This window comes from Emys orbicularis, chromosome 24 (assembly GCF_028017835.1).
Source record: "Emys orbicularis isolate rEmyOrb1 chromosome 24, rEmyOrb1.hap1, whole genome shotgun sequence".
Lineage (NCBI taxonomy): Eukaryota > Metazoa > Chordata > Testudines > Emydidae > Emys > Emys orbicularis.
Genome location: NC_088706.1, coordinates 16,460,864 through 16,475,481, shown reverse-complemented (window position 1 = coordinate 16,475,481; position 14,618 = coordinate 16,460,864). Strand labels below are relative to the sequence as shown.

Below are 14,618 nucleotides of genomic sequence, written 5' to 3'. Positions count from 1 at the left end.
TCTACAAGCCCATTGGCTGTTGTTCGATATATACCTTATGTCTTCTATGTAGGTATTTCTAGAACATGGGAAAACACTGCTATGAAGTGTCTTGGAGTTTGTTGCTTACATTTAAAATACATACACGTGTGAGAGTTGAGTCAGGCACTGCCCCAGTGACCATTTCAGATAGTCACACTGTTCTCATGGGGTCTTCCGTGTGCTGTCAGTGGCATCTGGAAAGATGTGGTTCGTGCTGCACTTGAAGTGTCTTGCTTGTGTCTAAAAATATTCTTGGTGCCAAATGTCCTAGATCTAGAGCACAGTTATCTCTTCTGTCCCCTGTCTCGGGGCCACCCTCTGCCTCTTGTGTGCAGTGACTGCTGTTTTCTCCTGCCCAGGTGAGGTGGAGTTGGAGGAATACTACCCAGCATTCTTGGATATGGTGAGAAGTTTGCTGGATGGGAACATTGACCCCACGCAGTACGAGGACACTCTGAGGGAGATGTTCACTATCCACGCCTACATCGGCTTCACCATGGACAAGCTGGTGCAGAATATTGTCCGTCAGGTAATTGTCTCTCAAATCGTCTCTTAGTGCTTCCACAGCGCAGTTAGTGGACAGCCCCTCCTTGTCCTATTGATAAACAGGTCTGTCTGTGTGTATGAGAGAGCTCGCAAAGGTCAGGGTAAAGGTGAAGAGGAACTTCACCTTAGAGTGACACTTGGAATGTATCTCCTGGTGAGACAGGCATTCAGCTCTCCGTTTCCCTCCCCGTCTCTCCCTAGCTTAAAAACCCTGAGTATCACAGTTTAAAGGAATTGGCATTTGAAAATCTAGGCCTGTGGACTTGCAGCTTCTGTAAGCTTCAGTATTCCCTCTTTGGTTTATATAGTACCATTAGGGTTACAAGGTATCCTGAAAACATAAGAAGCCAAGATTTCTCCTGAGGTGTTTATACAACTGTTAGTAGGTGGTGGAAAAAAGGCAGAGGAAATAGTCAAAGGAAACGACTATTGGTAAAAACAGGAGAAAATGCAGTTTGTGAGCTGAAATTCCTATGGCCAGTTAACTTAGGACTACACATCTCATTGATTTCTCTGCTGGTGACACTTGACTGTCCCCACCAGAGCCATTGGGAAGCTCTGATTACGAGTTGAGTTAGACGATTCACACTCACTAAATTATCAAGCTCTCCATTACCACTTTAGCAATTAGATGTTTAAACAAATGCTTTGACTTGACTGCCCCTTGCTCCCTCTGTTACATTCATTGCAAAATGGGGGGGGGGGGCAGAGGTAAGGGAGTAGTGTGGGTTGCACCAGTGTATGTAACACTCTTGCTAGAAACTTGCTGACTCCCTTTTCTCTTGATAATAGCTTCACCATCTTGTGAGTGATGATATCTGCCTGAAGGTTGTAGAGCTCTACTTAAGTGAGAGAAAGCGAGGTGCTGCTGGAGGCAACCTATCCTCCAGGTGTGTCCGGGCAGCCAAGGAGACCAGCTATCAGTGGAAGGCTGAGCGCTGCATGGCAGATGAGAACTGCTTCAAGGTGAGAGCTTGCTTCAGGGGAATTACCCGCAGCAGAGGGGAACCAGACTGGGGTGGTGCAGACAGCAGCAGTCTGATGCTCTCCTGATAGCCTAGCTCCCAAGAGATGAGCCGAATCCTGTTACTTAGGGCCAGGGGAGTTTAATTTATCTCTTGGATCAGATGGCTGGGGAGTTTTCCTATCTTTGTAGCTCCTAGCCAAGGAGGCTGTGACCAGGCACCCGCCAGAGAGTTTGCTCCTATTCAGACACGCAGGAAGCCATTGAGTGAATATATTACTTTTCAGATAGTTCCATGGGGGCATGTGGCACTTTGGAGGCAAATAAAAAGACAAAGCTCTTTCCTGACAGGGCAGCGGGCAAGGAGAGGGCTTCTGCCCTCTCAGCACAGCATGAATGCTGGCTGCACTCAGACCTAGGCAAGTCCAAAAGGGCGTGGTGAGTTTCAGTGCTAGGGTTAGAGTTTGGAGGCTTTGTGGACAGTGAATTTCAAGGAAGGATTTGAATGTGGAAGGATGGAGTCTTAAGGCATCTTTGCAGAGAGCCCAGGAGGTTAGTTCCAGGGGGACTGGTGGGGAGGCAGAGGGAAGAGATGGTGCTTATAGTAGCCAGCACAGGTGTTAACCAAAGCTTTGGAGCGTGGTTCTAATAATAAAGATCGAATTAAGAGGAAAGTCTTGTAGAGGAAGGACAGGCAGCATTTGGCAACAGTTTGGACAGGCATGAGCAAGTGTGAGAGAAGCCTGATATAACATCAGGGTGGTGAGGAGGATAGTGGAGCAATTAGCAGTATTGGAGGGCGAAGGGTCAGGAGGAGGACTGGAAGGAAGGAAGGATGGAGCTTTGTTTTGATGTATTAAGTTTGAGGAGTTACTGTGCCAAGGGTGATGGGGCAGGCAGAGGAGCAGGTTTCACAGAAGGAGGGAACACCCAGGGTGAGTGGGGGAGGGCAGAGCTTGAGAGGTTGAAGGAACATCTGCATAAAGGTGGTATTGAAATCCCCAAGGACACAGTGTAGAGGAACGGAGAAAGTGGTAGCAAGAACTGAGCCTAGGTTTGTGTGTGGTCAAGCATCAGGGTGCCATGTTGTATATTCACCTCTTCTCCAATCTGTCATGTTCAGCTGAATTTCCATGAAAATTCAGCACACTGATCTGGGCTCCTGCCCAGCTCTGGAGGCTGCAGGTGACGTCCCCTGTGTCTCACTTCATTACAGGTAATGTTTCTTCAGAGGAAAGGGCAGGTGATAATGACCATCGAGCTACTAGACACAGAAGAAACCCAAACAGAAGACCCTATGGAGGTTCAGGTAATTAAGGTGCAAGGACTATGGACAGGTTTCAGAGTAGCAGCCGTGTTAGTCTGTATCCGCAAAAAGAACAGGAGTACTTGTGGCACCTTAGAGACTAACAAATTTATTAGAGCATAAGCTTTCGTGGGCTACAACCCACTTCTTCGGATGCATATAGAGTGAAACATATATTGAGGAGATATATATACACACATACAGAGAGCATGAACAGGTGGGAGTTGTCTTACCAACTCTGAGAGGCCAATTAAGTAAGAGAAAAAAAAACTTTTGAAGTGATAATCAAGATAGCTCAGTACAGACAGTTTGATAAGAAGCAAGTGTGAAAATACTTACAAGGGGAGATAGATTCAATGTTTGTAATGGCTCAGCCATTCCCAGTCCTTATTTAATCCTGAGTTGATTGTGTCTAGTTTGCATATCAATTCCAGCTCAGCAGTCTCTCGTTGGAGTCTGTTTTTGAAGTTTTTCTGTTATAAGATAGCCACCCGCAGGTCTGTCATTGAATGGCCAGACAGGTTAAAATGTTCTCCCACCGGTTTTTGAGTATTATGATTCCTGATGTCAGATTTGTGTCCATTAATTCTTTTGCGTAGAGGCTGTCCGGTTTGGCCAATGTACATGGCAGAGGGGCATTGCTGGCACATGATGGCATATATCACATTGGTAGATGTGCAGGTGAACGAGCCCCTGATGGTATAGCTGATGTGATTAGGCCCTATGATGATGTCACTTGAATAGATATGTGGACAGAGTTGGCATCGGGCTTTGTTACAAGGATAGGTTCCTGGGTCAGTGTTTTTGTTCAGTGATGTGTGGTTGCTGGTGAGTATTTGCTTTAGGTTGGGGGGTTGTCTGTAAGCGAGGACAGGTCTGTCTCCCAAGATCTGTGAGAGTAAAGGATCATCTTTCAGGATAGGTTGTAGATCTCTGATGATGCGCTGGAGAGGTTTTAGTTGGGGGCTGAAGGTGACAGCTAGTGGTTTTCTGTTATTTTCTTTGTTGGCCCTGTCTTGTAGGAGGTGACTTCTGGGTACTCGTCTGGCTCTGTCAATCTGTTTTTTTTACTTCAGCAGGTGGGTATTGTAGTTTTAAGAATGCTTGATAGAGATCTTGTAGGTGCTTGTCTCTATCTGAGGGATTGGAGCAAATGCGGTTATATCTTAGAGCTTGGCTGTAGACAATGGATCGTGTGGTGTGTCCTGGATGGAAGCTGGAGGCATGTAGGTAAGTGTAGCGGTCAGTAGGTTTCCGGTATAGGGTGGTATTTATGTGACCATCGCTTATTAGCACAGTAGTGTCCAGGAAATGGACCGCTTGTGTGGATTGATCTAGGCTGAGGTTGATGATGGGATGGAAATTATTGAAATCATGGTGGAATTCCTCAAGGGCTTCTTTTCCATGGGTCCAGATGATGAAGATGTCATCAATGTAGCGCAAGTAGAGTAGGGGCGTTAGGGGACGAGAGCTAAGGAAGCGTTGTTCTAAGTCAGCCATAAAAATGTTGGCATACTGTGGGGCCATGCGGGTACCCATAGCAGTGCCGCTGACTTGAAGGTATATATATATATATCTCCTCAATATATGTTTCACTCTATATGCATCCGAAGAAGTGGGTTGTAACCCACGAAAGCTTATGCTCTAATAAATTTGTTAGTCTCTAAGGTGCCACAAGTACTCCTGTTCTTTTTAAGGACTATGGAGTCACCTCTGTGCCACTGACAAAGGAGGCTGCCAGGAATGTTCTCTTCCATTTCACTCCAAATTGTGGGACAGGCTTTCCCAGGACATTGAGTGTACTTGGGGTAGAGCATGTGGAGGACTGTGTGTCCTTGATATAGAGGCTGCTGATACAGAAGTGGATTTAAACGCAAATTGGCTCAGGGTGGTTGGGTTAGGTACAGGCAGCTTTAAAAGCAGCCCAGAAATACACTATTAGGGCAAACTGAGTTTATTCTGACTGGGGAGATATGACTTGGAAACGGTCTTTCTTGTATAGCACTTGGCTAACTACATGGAACAGTACGTTGGGGTGGAGGGCGTCCCAAACAACCAGAACGATGGCTTCTTACTGAAACCGGTCTTTCTGCAAAGGTGAGCTCTCCCCTTTCCCTGGTGTCTTGCCCACAACAGCTGGTTCTGCTGCTGCCCTGTGTGTTGAGATTATTTTGGTTCTATTCCTGTGTGGAAGAGTCCCTTAAAATTTTATTTCTCTTGCACTTTCCATCCCTAGCAACTCAAAACCAATATACTGTACACACCGTTCCAGAGAAATACAGACAGTCTGGGGTGCAGGTTTGCAGCCAGTGTGTGGCGCTCTGCACAAGGGCATTGAGGGCTGCACTCAGGTTTTCACAGACTACAGAGTGTACAATAAGGAGAAGAGAGTAGGACTGTCTTCTAAGCAGTCCCTCTTTTGGGGGGGAATTTAAGGCCTAATCCCTTCTGCACTTCATCACAAAAGTGTGCCAACCTTGGGGGTAAGGGGATGGTCTGGAAGCAAAGTTCCTGGGAAGAGCCAGGCATAGGAATGTGAATTTCATGCTCTGATCTTTAGTGACTAGGAGGGTGGAAGTTGAATAGCCAGGGATTTTAAATGACTTCATAATACTTGGTTTTGTCCTAGGAACCTTAAAAAATTCCGCAAGTGGCAATGCAAGCAAGTGAGAGCTCTACGGAGTGAAGTGAAGAGTTCCTGGAAGAGGCTGATTGGGGTGGAGAGTGCATGCAACATGGACTGCAGGTTCAGGCTCAACACCCACAAAATGATGTTCATCATGAACTCTGAGGATTACATGTACAGGCGTGGTACTCTCTCCCGAGCCAAGCAGGTGCATGTCCTGTTATTCTCTCAACAGCTCAGGCACTGGCAGAGATGGGGAACTTGAGCTGCGAGACCTGCAGTGACAGGAGTCTCGTGGCTGAATTCCTATAGACTGCTCCCTGGAGTTACATCTCCACATTGGCTGAAATAGCAAAGGAATTGGTAAATGCTGTATAGTTTAGTTTACTGGCCATAGCTTTACCATGCAAGCTGCACAGGAGGATAGTTCCATTTAAGAAGCAGAAGCCTCTAGAGGCAGGTATAAGGGATATGTGCTTCTCTGGTTGTTTTAAAGCATGAATGTCTCAAGTGTCCAGAGAGCTGAAGGTTTAACCTTCTCCCCTATGAGCCTTTCAGTGACCTTTACTGTCCTTGTCTCAGGTGCAGCCCATGGTTCTGCTCAAGCACCACCAACAGTTTGAAGAGTGGCACAGCAGGTGGCTAGAAGAGAATGTTACAGTGGAGGCAGCAGAACTGGTTCAAGACTGGCTCATGGGCGATGAGGACGAGGACATGGTCCCGTGCAAAACAACTTGTGAGACGGTGAATGTCCATGGGGTCCCCGTGAATAGATACAGAGTCCAGTACAGTCGCCGTCCAGCCTCACCATGAGCAGAGACTCATCCACGTGACCATGCCAAGCAGGAGCTTTGCCGGCAAAACACTTTTACTCTGAGAATAGTGGTGGGAATGCAATGTATGTATTAATGATATTTATCCAAACAGCATTTTACTTTGGGTTATGATGTATTTTCCATATGGCATAGAATTGTCTCCTCGCAGTGTAATCCTCCAGGCTATGTCATTGTGAAGAGAGCTAAAGCCATTCCTGGAAGAGGGCTCTTAGCATTGCCACTCTGTACAGTAGCTTTCTAGCTTCAGCCTACCACAAGTTAGCCGGCGTGGGAAAGGCTGAGCAATGTGGGCTGGCTACTTGGGGGTGCCAAGCGCTCAGCTTCAGAAGAGCTGCCAATGGCTGCTGCGTTGGAGGGACAGGGCACGCTGGCCTGGCTGCTTGCAGGGTGGCTGAGGGGGCTGCATGCTCTAGCCAGCGTAGAGCATGATGGGTGCTAGAGCTGACACTGGCAGCTGCTTCCTCTTTTTGAAGTGTTTAATGTTTCATGTCGCTCTGCATTTCATGCCATGCCTCAGTCTGCAGAACTTCTTAATAGAACCCCTCAGGGCCAGTGGGCCCAGAGCACTCGGCACAGATCACTGGCTTTGCCATGGGTGCGGGTACTCAATTGCGTTATCTGTTCATACGAACGAAGCTATGAATGCCGCGTGCATTACTGCTGCTGTGGTGAGGAAATGCCAAATCTTGAGACATGGAGGGAAGTGAGACCCTCGAATTTTAAAACAGCTAGATTGGCTAAGGGTTTCAGAACAGGCGCTAATCAGAAATGGCTCCAGGGGCTGCATTGCTGAGCAAGTGAGCCCGGGCACATTCCCTGCCTCCGCAGAGAATTCTGTATTGGATCCCCTGGCAATCTTTATAAAACTGTGTCACGCTGCAATACCCCCCTTCTCATTTCAGGAACTGCTTGAAGCTGGAATAAAATCCATGAGGAGGTCTGGGTTTTTTGTTTGTGTTTTGCATGCTGATTGACAGTCTCTGGAGACTGTATGTTGCAGACACATATCTTAGTACTGCTGGGATAATAACACTTACAAAGTGGATCAGTAGATGGAGCTCTTAAAGCATGTTTGCATTGGCTTGGAAGGTTTCCTAGATGCTGCTATTTTGCTGATGTCTGTACAGATGCTCTCTTTTGCAGTGACGCACAGAAATGTGTATTCAGAGGAGGATTCTGTCCAGGCTTAAGCAGTGTAGACAAGCTATTCCATTGACACTTTCTGCACCTCCTCCTGAACTCTGCCCCCCCCCCCAAAAAAAACACCCACCCACCCACCATGCTCCAAACCACACAGAACTCTACATTCGTCTTCTGACTTAAACCTAGCAAAAGGACCAGAAAGTTCAGAGTCAAGGCAGCCTGGCAGCCCCATCCTCACTTCCCTTGTGTATTGCAGGAGCCTGGGAATAGCACATAATCCTGTGTAAAATACGTGGTGTCATGAGGCAAATCTAGCTTCTTTTCAGCCCTGACTCCAAGGTCTCCTGGCCTTTGTGGGGGAATTGGACCCCCTAATGTGTTTGTTTCTGTGGTTTGGTTTTTATGGTTATAATTTCTGCTGGACCCAAGTAGCAGCCTATGGGAGTCGTGCTGTGTTTACCCCATTGTACTGCATTTGGTTTTGCAGTTGTCTCACTTGACAGCAGAAGAAATGGGCCATTTGTGCACATTTGACCTAAAACTGTACCAGTTGTTTCTTTTTTGCAAGATAATCTGTGACCGTTTGGCATTTGTGGCCACATGCACATCCATTGCCAGCAGTGCGCTTTGTACCATGAACCCAGATTCTCATTGTCCAGGGCTCAACTGATGCCAGTGGCAGAAATGATATGAAGGTTTTTTTCAAAGCCCTTGACTTGTTTTAGGTAAGGGATGGAGCTCTGTAAGAGGTTAGGATAGATCTGACTAGTGCAACATCCTGTTTTGCCTCTACACAGCTCTACAAATGCACCTCAGTCCTGTTCAACACTCTGCTGTCCCAAGCAGAGATGACCAACTGTGCCAAATTTTGTTATGGTTTTGTGATACAGACAAATGTTTACTAGAAAGTAGCTTGCAACTTGTGGCTTAAAATGCAGTTGATTCTAAGTCTCCCGGGGTGCGTAAGGCTAATACACGCATGGACCCTGGTCAGTCTCCCCAACATTTTTAAGTGTACTTCAGGTATTTTTAAGCATCCTTATTTTGTAAACCTTAATTTATAATCTGAATGGATTAAGTGAGAATTTCATCCTTTACAGCACTATTGTCTCAAATGTGATAGTAGCAAATGATGTGAATGAAACAAGTGGGTGGTGCCAATGTGTTTGAGAGCGGCCTGCTAACGTTTGAGATTTCAGCATTTGAACGCTGTCTATCTTCTAGCATGAAATTGATTAAAGAAAGTTTGTTCTTCCATTTTTTTGAAGGATCTTTGCTTTGGGGCTTGTAATTGCTTTGCCAGCTCTTTGAATGTAGTTTTTTTAAATATTTATTTGCACATTCAAGTAAAATAAAATATTGATTTTAAAAGTCAGCAGCTCTCACTGAGTTCTCTGTTTTAAGTGAATTTAGAGCTGGTGACAGCCCTGGAGACTGAAGACTCATTTCTAACTCTAGAACAGCCTGATACCAGGCTATACAGATGTCTGTAAAGGCAGGTGCAGGACAGCCAGTGCCGCCTTGTGATCTGGATATCTGTTTGCTGTCGCCTGCACCGAGGCTTCCAATTCACTTAATACTGGCCAATAGGCTGTCCTCAAAAAGGAAACAACTTGTGGCCATTAGCATCTTGGGCTGGTTTTGAGTGACTAGACTAGAGGCTCTCGCTGCTACTCCATTACCAGTGCCAACCATTCTACTTATCTCATCTATAAAAACACTGCTTTTCTGGATCTGACTAGCAGTTGTATATAGGGGCTGGTGCCTTGAGTATTTGACTTTCCTTGGTCTACCCCAAAGGTGATGGTGCCATGGTTTCTGGGTTTCATTTTCAAGTGCCAGTGAGAAGTGGAGACATTTATTTGGCTTTAAATACTCTGGCCAAAATGTGCCCTTCACAGAGAGCTGGGGGCATTCAACCCATCTAAAAATCAGGCCACTTCTTTAAGTGTAAGAGATGATTTAGGTGCCTAACTTTAAATCACCCAAGCTTGAAAATCTTAGCCATTGTCTGCATGAATGAAACATCACTGTGAAAAAGGCTAATGCAATCCTAGGATGCAGCAGGCAAGGTATTTCCAGTAGAGATATAGAAGTGTTATTACCATTGTATAAGACGATACAACGAGACCCCTCATCTGCAATACTGTCCAATTCTGATCTCCCATATTTAAGAAAGATCAATTCAAACTGGAGCCAGGTGCAGAGAAGGGCTACTAGGATGTTCAGAGGAATGAAGAACCTGCCTTATGAGAGGAGACTTAAGGAGCTACCTTGTTTAGCCTAACAAAACAAAGGCTGAGGGGAGATATAATTGCTCTCTATAAATACATCAGTGGGATAAACACCGGGGGGGGGAGGAGTTATTTCAGTTAAGGGCCAACATTGGGACAAGAACAAACGGATATAAATGACCAACAAATTTAGGCTTTACATTAGACAAAAGTTTCTAAGGAGTCAAGTTCTGGAACAGCCTAAGGGGAGTAGTGGGGGCAAAAAACCTAACTTGTTTCAAGACTGAGCTTGATACATTTACGGAGAAGGTGGTATTATAAGGTTGCCTACAATGGCAGTGGCCCATCTGTGACTGCAATTAGCAAATATCCCCAATGGCAGGAGATGGGACACGGTAGTAACTCAGAGCCCTACCACCTCCTCCAGAGAATTCTTTCCCAGGTGTCTGGCTGGTGGGTCTCAGGATCTAGCTGATCACCATATCCGGGGTGGGGAAGGAATTTTTCCCCAGATTAGAGGGGCAGAGACCCTGGGTGGGAAGTTATCGTCCTCTACAGTGTGGGGCACAGGTCATTTAGGGGTTTGAACTAGAGTGAATGGTGGCTTCTCTGTAACTTGAAGTCTTTAAATTAAGATTTGAGGACTTCAGTAACTCAGCCAGAGGTTACTATTACAGGAGTAGGTTGGTGAGGTTCTGTGGCAGCAGATCTGACTAGATCATGATGGTCCCTTCTGGCCTTAAAGGCTGAGTCTGTGAATCACAAAACAAGTGTCCTTCAGCCCGTCTGGCTATCTGTAATACCTTGCGCCTCACATTCATAATGTTTTTTATCCTCAGGACACCATCACAAGGTAGAGAAGTACTATTGGCTTCATTTTACAGACAGAAACTGAAGCTCAGAGATTAGTGACTTGACCAGTGCCACCCAGGGAGTCTGTGGCAGAGCAGAGAATTGAACCTAGGTCTACTGAATCCTTGGGTGGTACATTATGACTGGATCATTCTTCCTGGTCAGACGTGGCCATTACCACAGATCTGGTATTGAAAGAACAGACTAAAATTGTCTCCCCTTTTGCTGTGTATTATAATAGTTATATTCTCTATTATTTCCTCCTCTGAGCACTTGCCTATTAGACTAAAATGCTGCAAGTATAAATGTCACTTGGTTGCAGCGCTGCTACAAGCAGGATCCTCTAGTATCTCTCAGACCCTAAAAAAGACATTATATACTGTGTTTTGTTTAAGTGCTAAATGCAATTAAAGTATTTTTCAGTCCAGGTCCAGTCTGCTTGGAGCCCATCTCTCTAGTCCAGTATCTGGGAGCTTTAATCATACTCTTCTGCAGCTCCTGCTCATTAAAATGAGATGTGGTTAGCCTTCCTGGAACCTGCCTGCTAGCCATTTTGTTTTCTAGTGTAGGCTGCCAAGGCTCTGTTAGAGCTAAGCAAAGATGACCTGAGATGGAGAAAGCAAAGAGCCCATGAGGTGGCACAATCGCTCTATGAAAAGGCAGCTTTTTAAAGGAAAGTGACTTTTTAAAAAAAAAAAAAGTTCTGCAGAACTCACTGCACAAACTACTGTTTGTTTCCAGCAGCACCCACATGGTGCTAGGTGCTGCACAAACATGATCCGATCCTGGCTCCCTAAGAGCTTACATGCTAAATTAACCTCTGAAGCTAAATAAAAGAGGCATTCAATAAAGTTACTTCAGTTCACAAGTCTTTGGAACATGTGCTTAAATTTATTGCAATAAACTGCAATCATGAAAATAGCCTGTCACCTCTGGCCTTCCCAAATTCCTGCATAATAACAGAGGTAACTATCTTCCCAGTGAGCTCTAGCTAACAAAAGAATTAATGTATATTTTTGCAAAGGAAGCTGCAGTGATGTGACCCAGATCTGATAGGAGTTTCCTTTACATCATTCTCAATACTTCAGTTGCCATAACAAAATGGAACTGTCCTTTTTTGTTCAGTGTATGATTTGCTCACAAGGAAACAAGCTGTTTTTCTGTTTCTCCTATAGATAATCCTCTGATGCATAAACTGCATGGGATAATTTGACAAAAAAAATACAGGGTTGGTGCCTGTGAGGACACAATACACTTTATACAACGGCCTCCTCTCAGAAATCTTGGCCATCTTACAAAGAAAATGTCCCCCAGGCTACAAGGGAGGGAATAGGCACTCTGAAGGGACAGCCAGATCCTGACATCATCCAGTGCAGTCTGAGCTCAGACAGAAATCTCATCAAGTGAGCAACTTTAATGGCAAAGAACAAAATTTGTTTAAAAATATTTTTCTTGATAGTTGGATGAAATAGGCATGAATTATTTTGTAATTCAAACAAATGGGAAACACTAAAGGGAGTAGCTGGACTCTGTTTAATACTTCGCTTTTTATTTTACATGTTCCTGTACTATATGCTGCAAACTCCTAGCAGAGAGCATGAGCCCGTGAGCAAGCAGGAATGACCTAGGAACTCCTCCTCCCCCGGACAGTAAAATGGGATTATTCCTTCACACATGGTAGTCAACTCCAGTGCAATGCTAGGTGACTTTGTCTTAATCAAATCAGGCAGCCATTCCACCTTGCACTTACCATGTAAGTTACAGCTTGGTCTGCAATCACAACCTATGTGAATTCTAGAGTTTGATCGAACCCCAAATGGCAGCTGCTTTGCACAGTCAGTGCTGCCAAGAAACCCACCTCATCTGGAAGTGTCTGTGTCAGGGAGGGAATGCCCCATCCCAAAGGCCTTGTGTCTACAGACAGGAAATTGACCTGCAGGACGGTTCTGGAATAACTCGCCTCCTTTAGCTGGACACAGCACTGGGACAATTACTCTGCTTTGCAACCAGAGTAATCATTCTACAATAAAATCACTTTTATTTTAGAATAGAGTCCATCCAGGAATTATTCCCCCACGTAGACAAGCCCAAAGTCTGTGAGCTCCCATCCAAGGTAAAGGACACTAGCAACGAACAAGGGCTTTACTCTTTCTAAACATTTGTATTAGGGAAGTGGGTAGAGGTCAAGGTCCTGTATGCTCCAAAAAGGTGGTAAATGGCAGTCTCTGCCCCCAAAGAGCTCCACTAAAAGCCAGAGCCTACTGGGTGTTATACTTACTGTGCCTTGGCTTCTTGAGTGTTAGCTCTTTGGGAAACATAGTAAGATGTGCCCAATCAAGGAGCAGTGAATACTGAGGTTGCTGCAGTTTTCAGTAGGTGAGGGGGTCACAAATTATTGCAGGTCTGTGGCCTCTATATTTACCATGTTCCTCTTCCCATCTCCTTTAAATACATCCATCTGAGCACCCTACCTGCCTGGGACCTGGATGGGGTCCTCAGTTCAAACTGAGTGAGATCACGAATGGTCAGTTTACATGTCTAATCCTGTTGCCATATCAACAGCTACAAGAAGCAAATGCTATAAAGGAAATGCCAATTGAACAGCAACAACCCAGCAGTGGTGGTCATGGTAGATAATCAGCTGAACATGAGTTTACAGCAACACTGTAAAGGGCTAATGCAACCATTGGATGAGTAGACAGGGGAGTCTCAAGTAGGAGTAGAGAGGTTATTTTGCTTTGGTATTTGGTGCTGCAACTGCTGCCGGAATATTGTGTCCCGTTCTGGTGCCCCCAATTCAAGGATGTTGATTCATTGGAGAGGGTTCAGAGATGAGCCATGAGAATGATTGAGCATCTTTATAAGGCATGTTCTTTAATCTATTTAGCTTCAAAGAGATGAAGGGGTGAGTTGATTACAGTCTATAAGTACCTACCTGGGGAACAACAATTTCATAATTGGCTCTTCAATCTAGCAGAGAAAGGCATAACATGATCTAAGGGCTGGAAGTTGAAACTAGACAAATTCAGACTGGAAATAATGCATACATTTTTAAATGGTGCGTAATTAACTACTAGAACAACTTGCCAAGGGTTGTGATGGATTTTACAGCACTGACATTGTTAAAAAAATCAAGATTGGATGTTTTTCTGAACAATTGGCTCTAGGAATTATTTTGGAGATCTATGGCCCGTGGTATACAGGTGCTCAGACTAGATCACAATAGTCCCTTCTGGCCTTGGAAGCTATTGAATACTGGGGAAAAAATCCAGCAAACCAGAGTGAAGACAAATGGCTGGCTGGCGGGTTTGGGTCAGAACAGGGACCGTGGCTCTAGGGTGATGCATGCTTTAGGATCAGTTATTAGTTACTCTGCGCTAGAGCTGTGCAGGGCACTTTACCCTGCAGAGAATGACTGAATCCTAGTCCCAAGGCACTTACAATCAATAGGCAGCTGCAGGTTGGGGATTGGGTGTGGGATGGGGGAGGGTGTCTGGGGAAAGACCACAGAGTCACAGCCTAAGCCAGGGGTTTCCAACCTTTTTTCATTTGCAGATGCCCTAACTACTTAGAATGGAGGTGCAGACCCCTTTGGAAATCTCAGACATAGTCTGCGGACTGCTGGGGTTCCGTGGATCACAGGTTGTAAATCATTGGCCTAAGCAGTCAAGGAGGCTGATACAAAGTAGTACACAGGGAACGTTTTACATGCCCAAGACCACCTTCTCCATAAGGCTCCTTGCAAAAGTGAAATTGGAGCAGGGACTTAGAGATGTGCCATGGGGGGTAGAAAAGGGGTAGAGAGTTTCAGTCTTGCCAGTGGTGAGGGGAGGAAGGACCATGAAAAGCATGGGGGCTTATAAGGAAAGAGTATGGAGTGAGATCCCGATGAGTAACTGGGGTAACAGAAGGGGATGAGAGGAGGCAGGAAGGTCGTGGAGGGCCCTGAAGGTGAGAAAGAAAAGCTGGAATCTGATGTGTGAAGTGACAGGGGACTGCGGGAGGGAGGTTAAAGGAGCGGTGAAGGTGGCTGTAGCTGGTGACCAATGCCACAGCAGAGGCTGGTCAGATGGTCAGAGGGGAGTGTCAG

General features: G+C 45.5%; 1 protein-coding gene across 1 annotated transcript in view; it reads left to right on the top strand.

Moving 5' to 3' along the window:
* Positions 1-6,773, top strand: part of SIN3B (SIN3 transcription regulator family member B) — a 32,795-nt gene extending 26,022 nt beyond the window's left edge. The window contains exons 14-19 of the mRNA XM_065422399.1: positions 381-550; positions 1,360-1,533; positions 2,748-2,840; positions 4,840-4,934; positions 5,467-5,671; positions 6,046-6,773. Coding sequence (XP_065278471.1) covers positions 381-550; positions 1,360-1,533; positions 2,748-2,840; positions 4,840-4,934; positions 5,467-5,671; positions 6,046-6,276 — 968 coding nt within the window. The 3' untranslated portion in view covers positions 6,277-6,773. The remainder of the gene's footprint in view (positions 1-380; positions 551-1,359; positions 1,534-2,747; positions 2,841-4,839; positions 4,935-5,466; positions 5,672-6,045) is intronic.
* Positions 6,774-14,618: the final 7,845 nt, after the last annotated feature.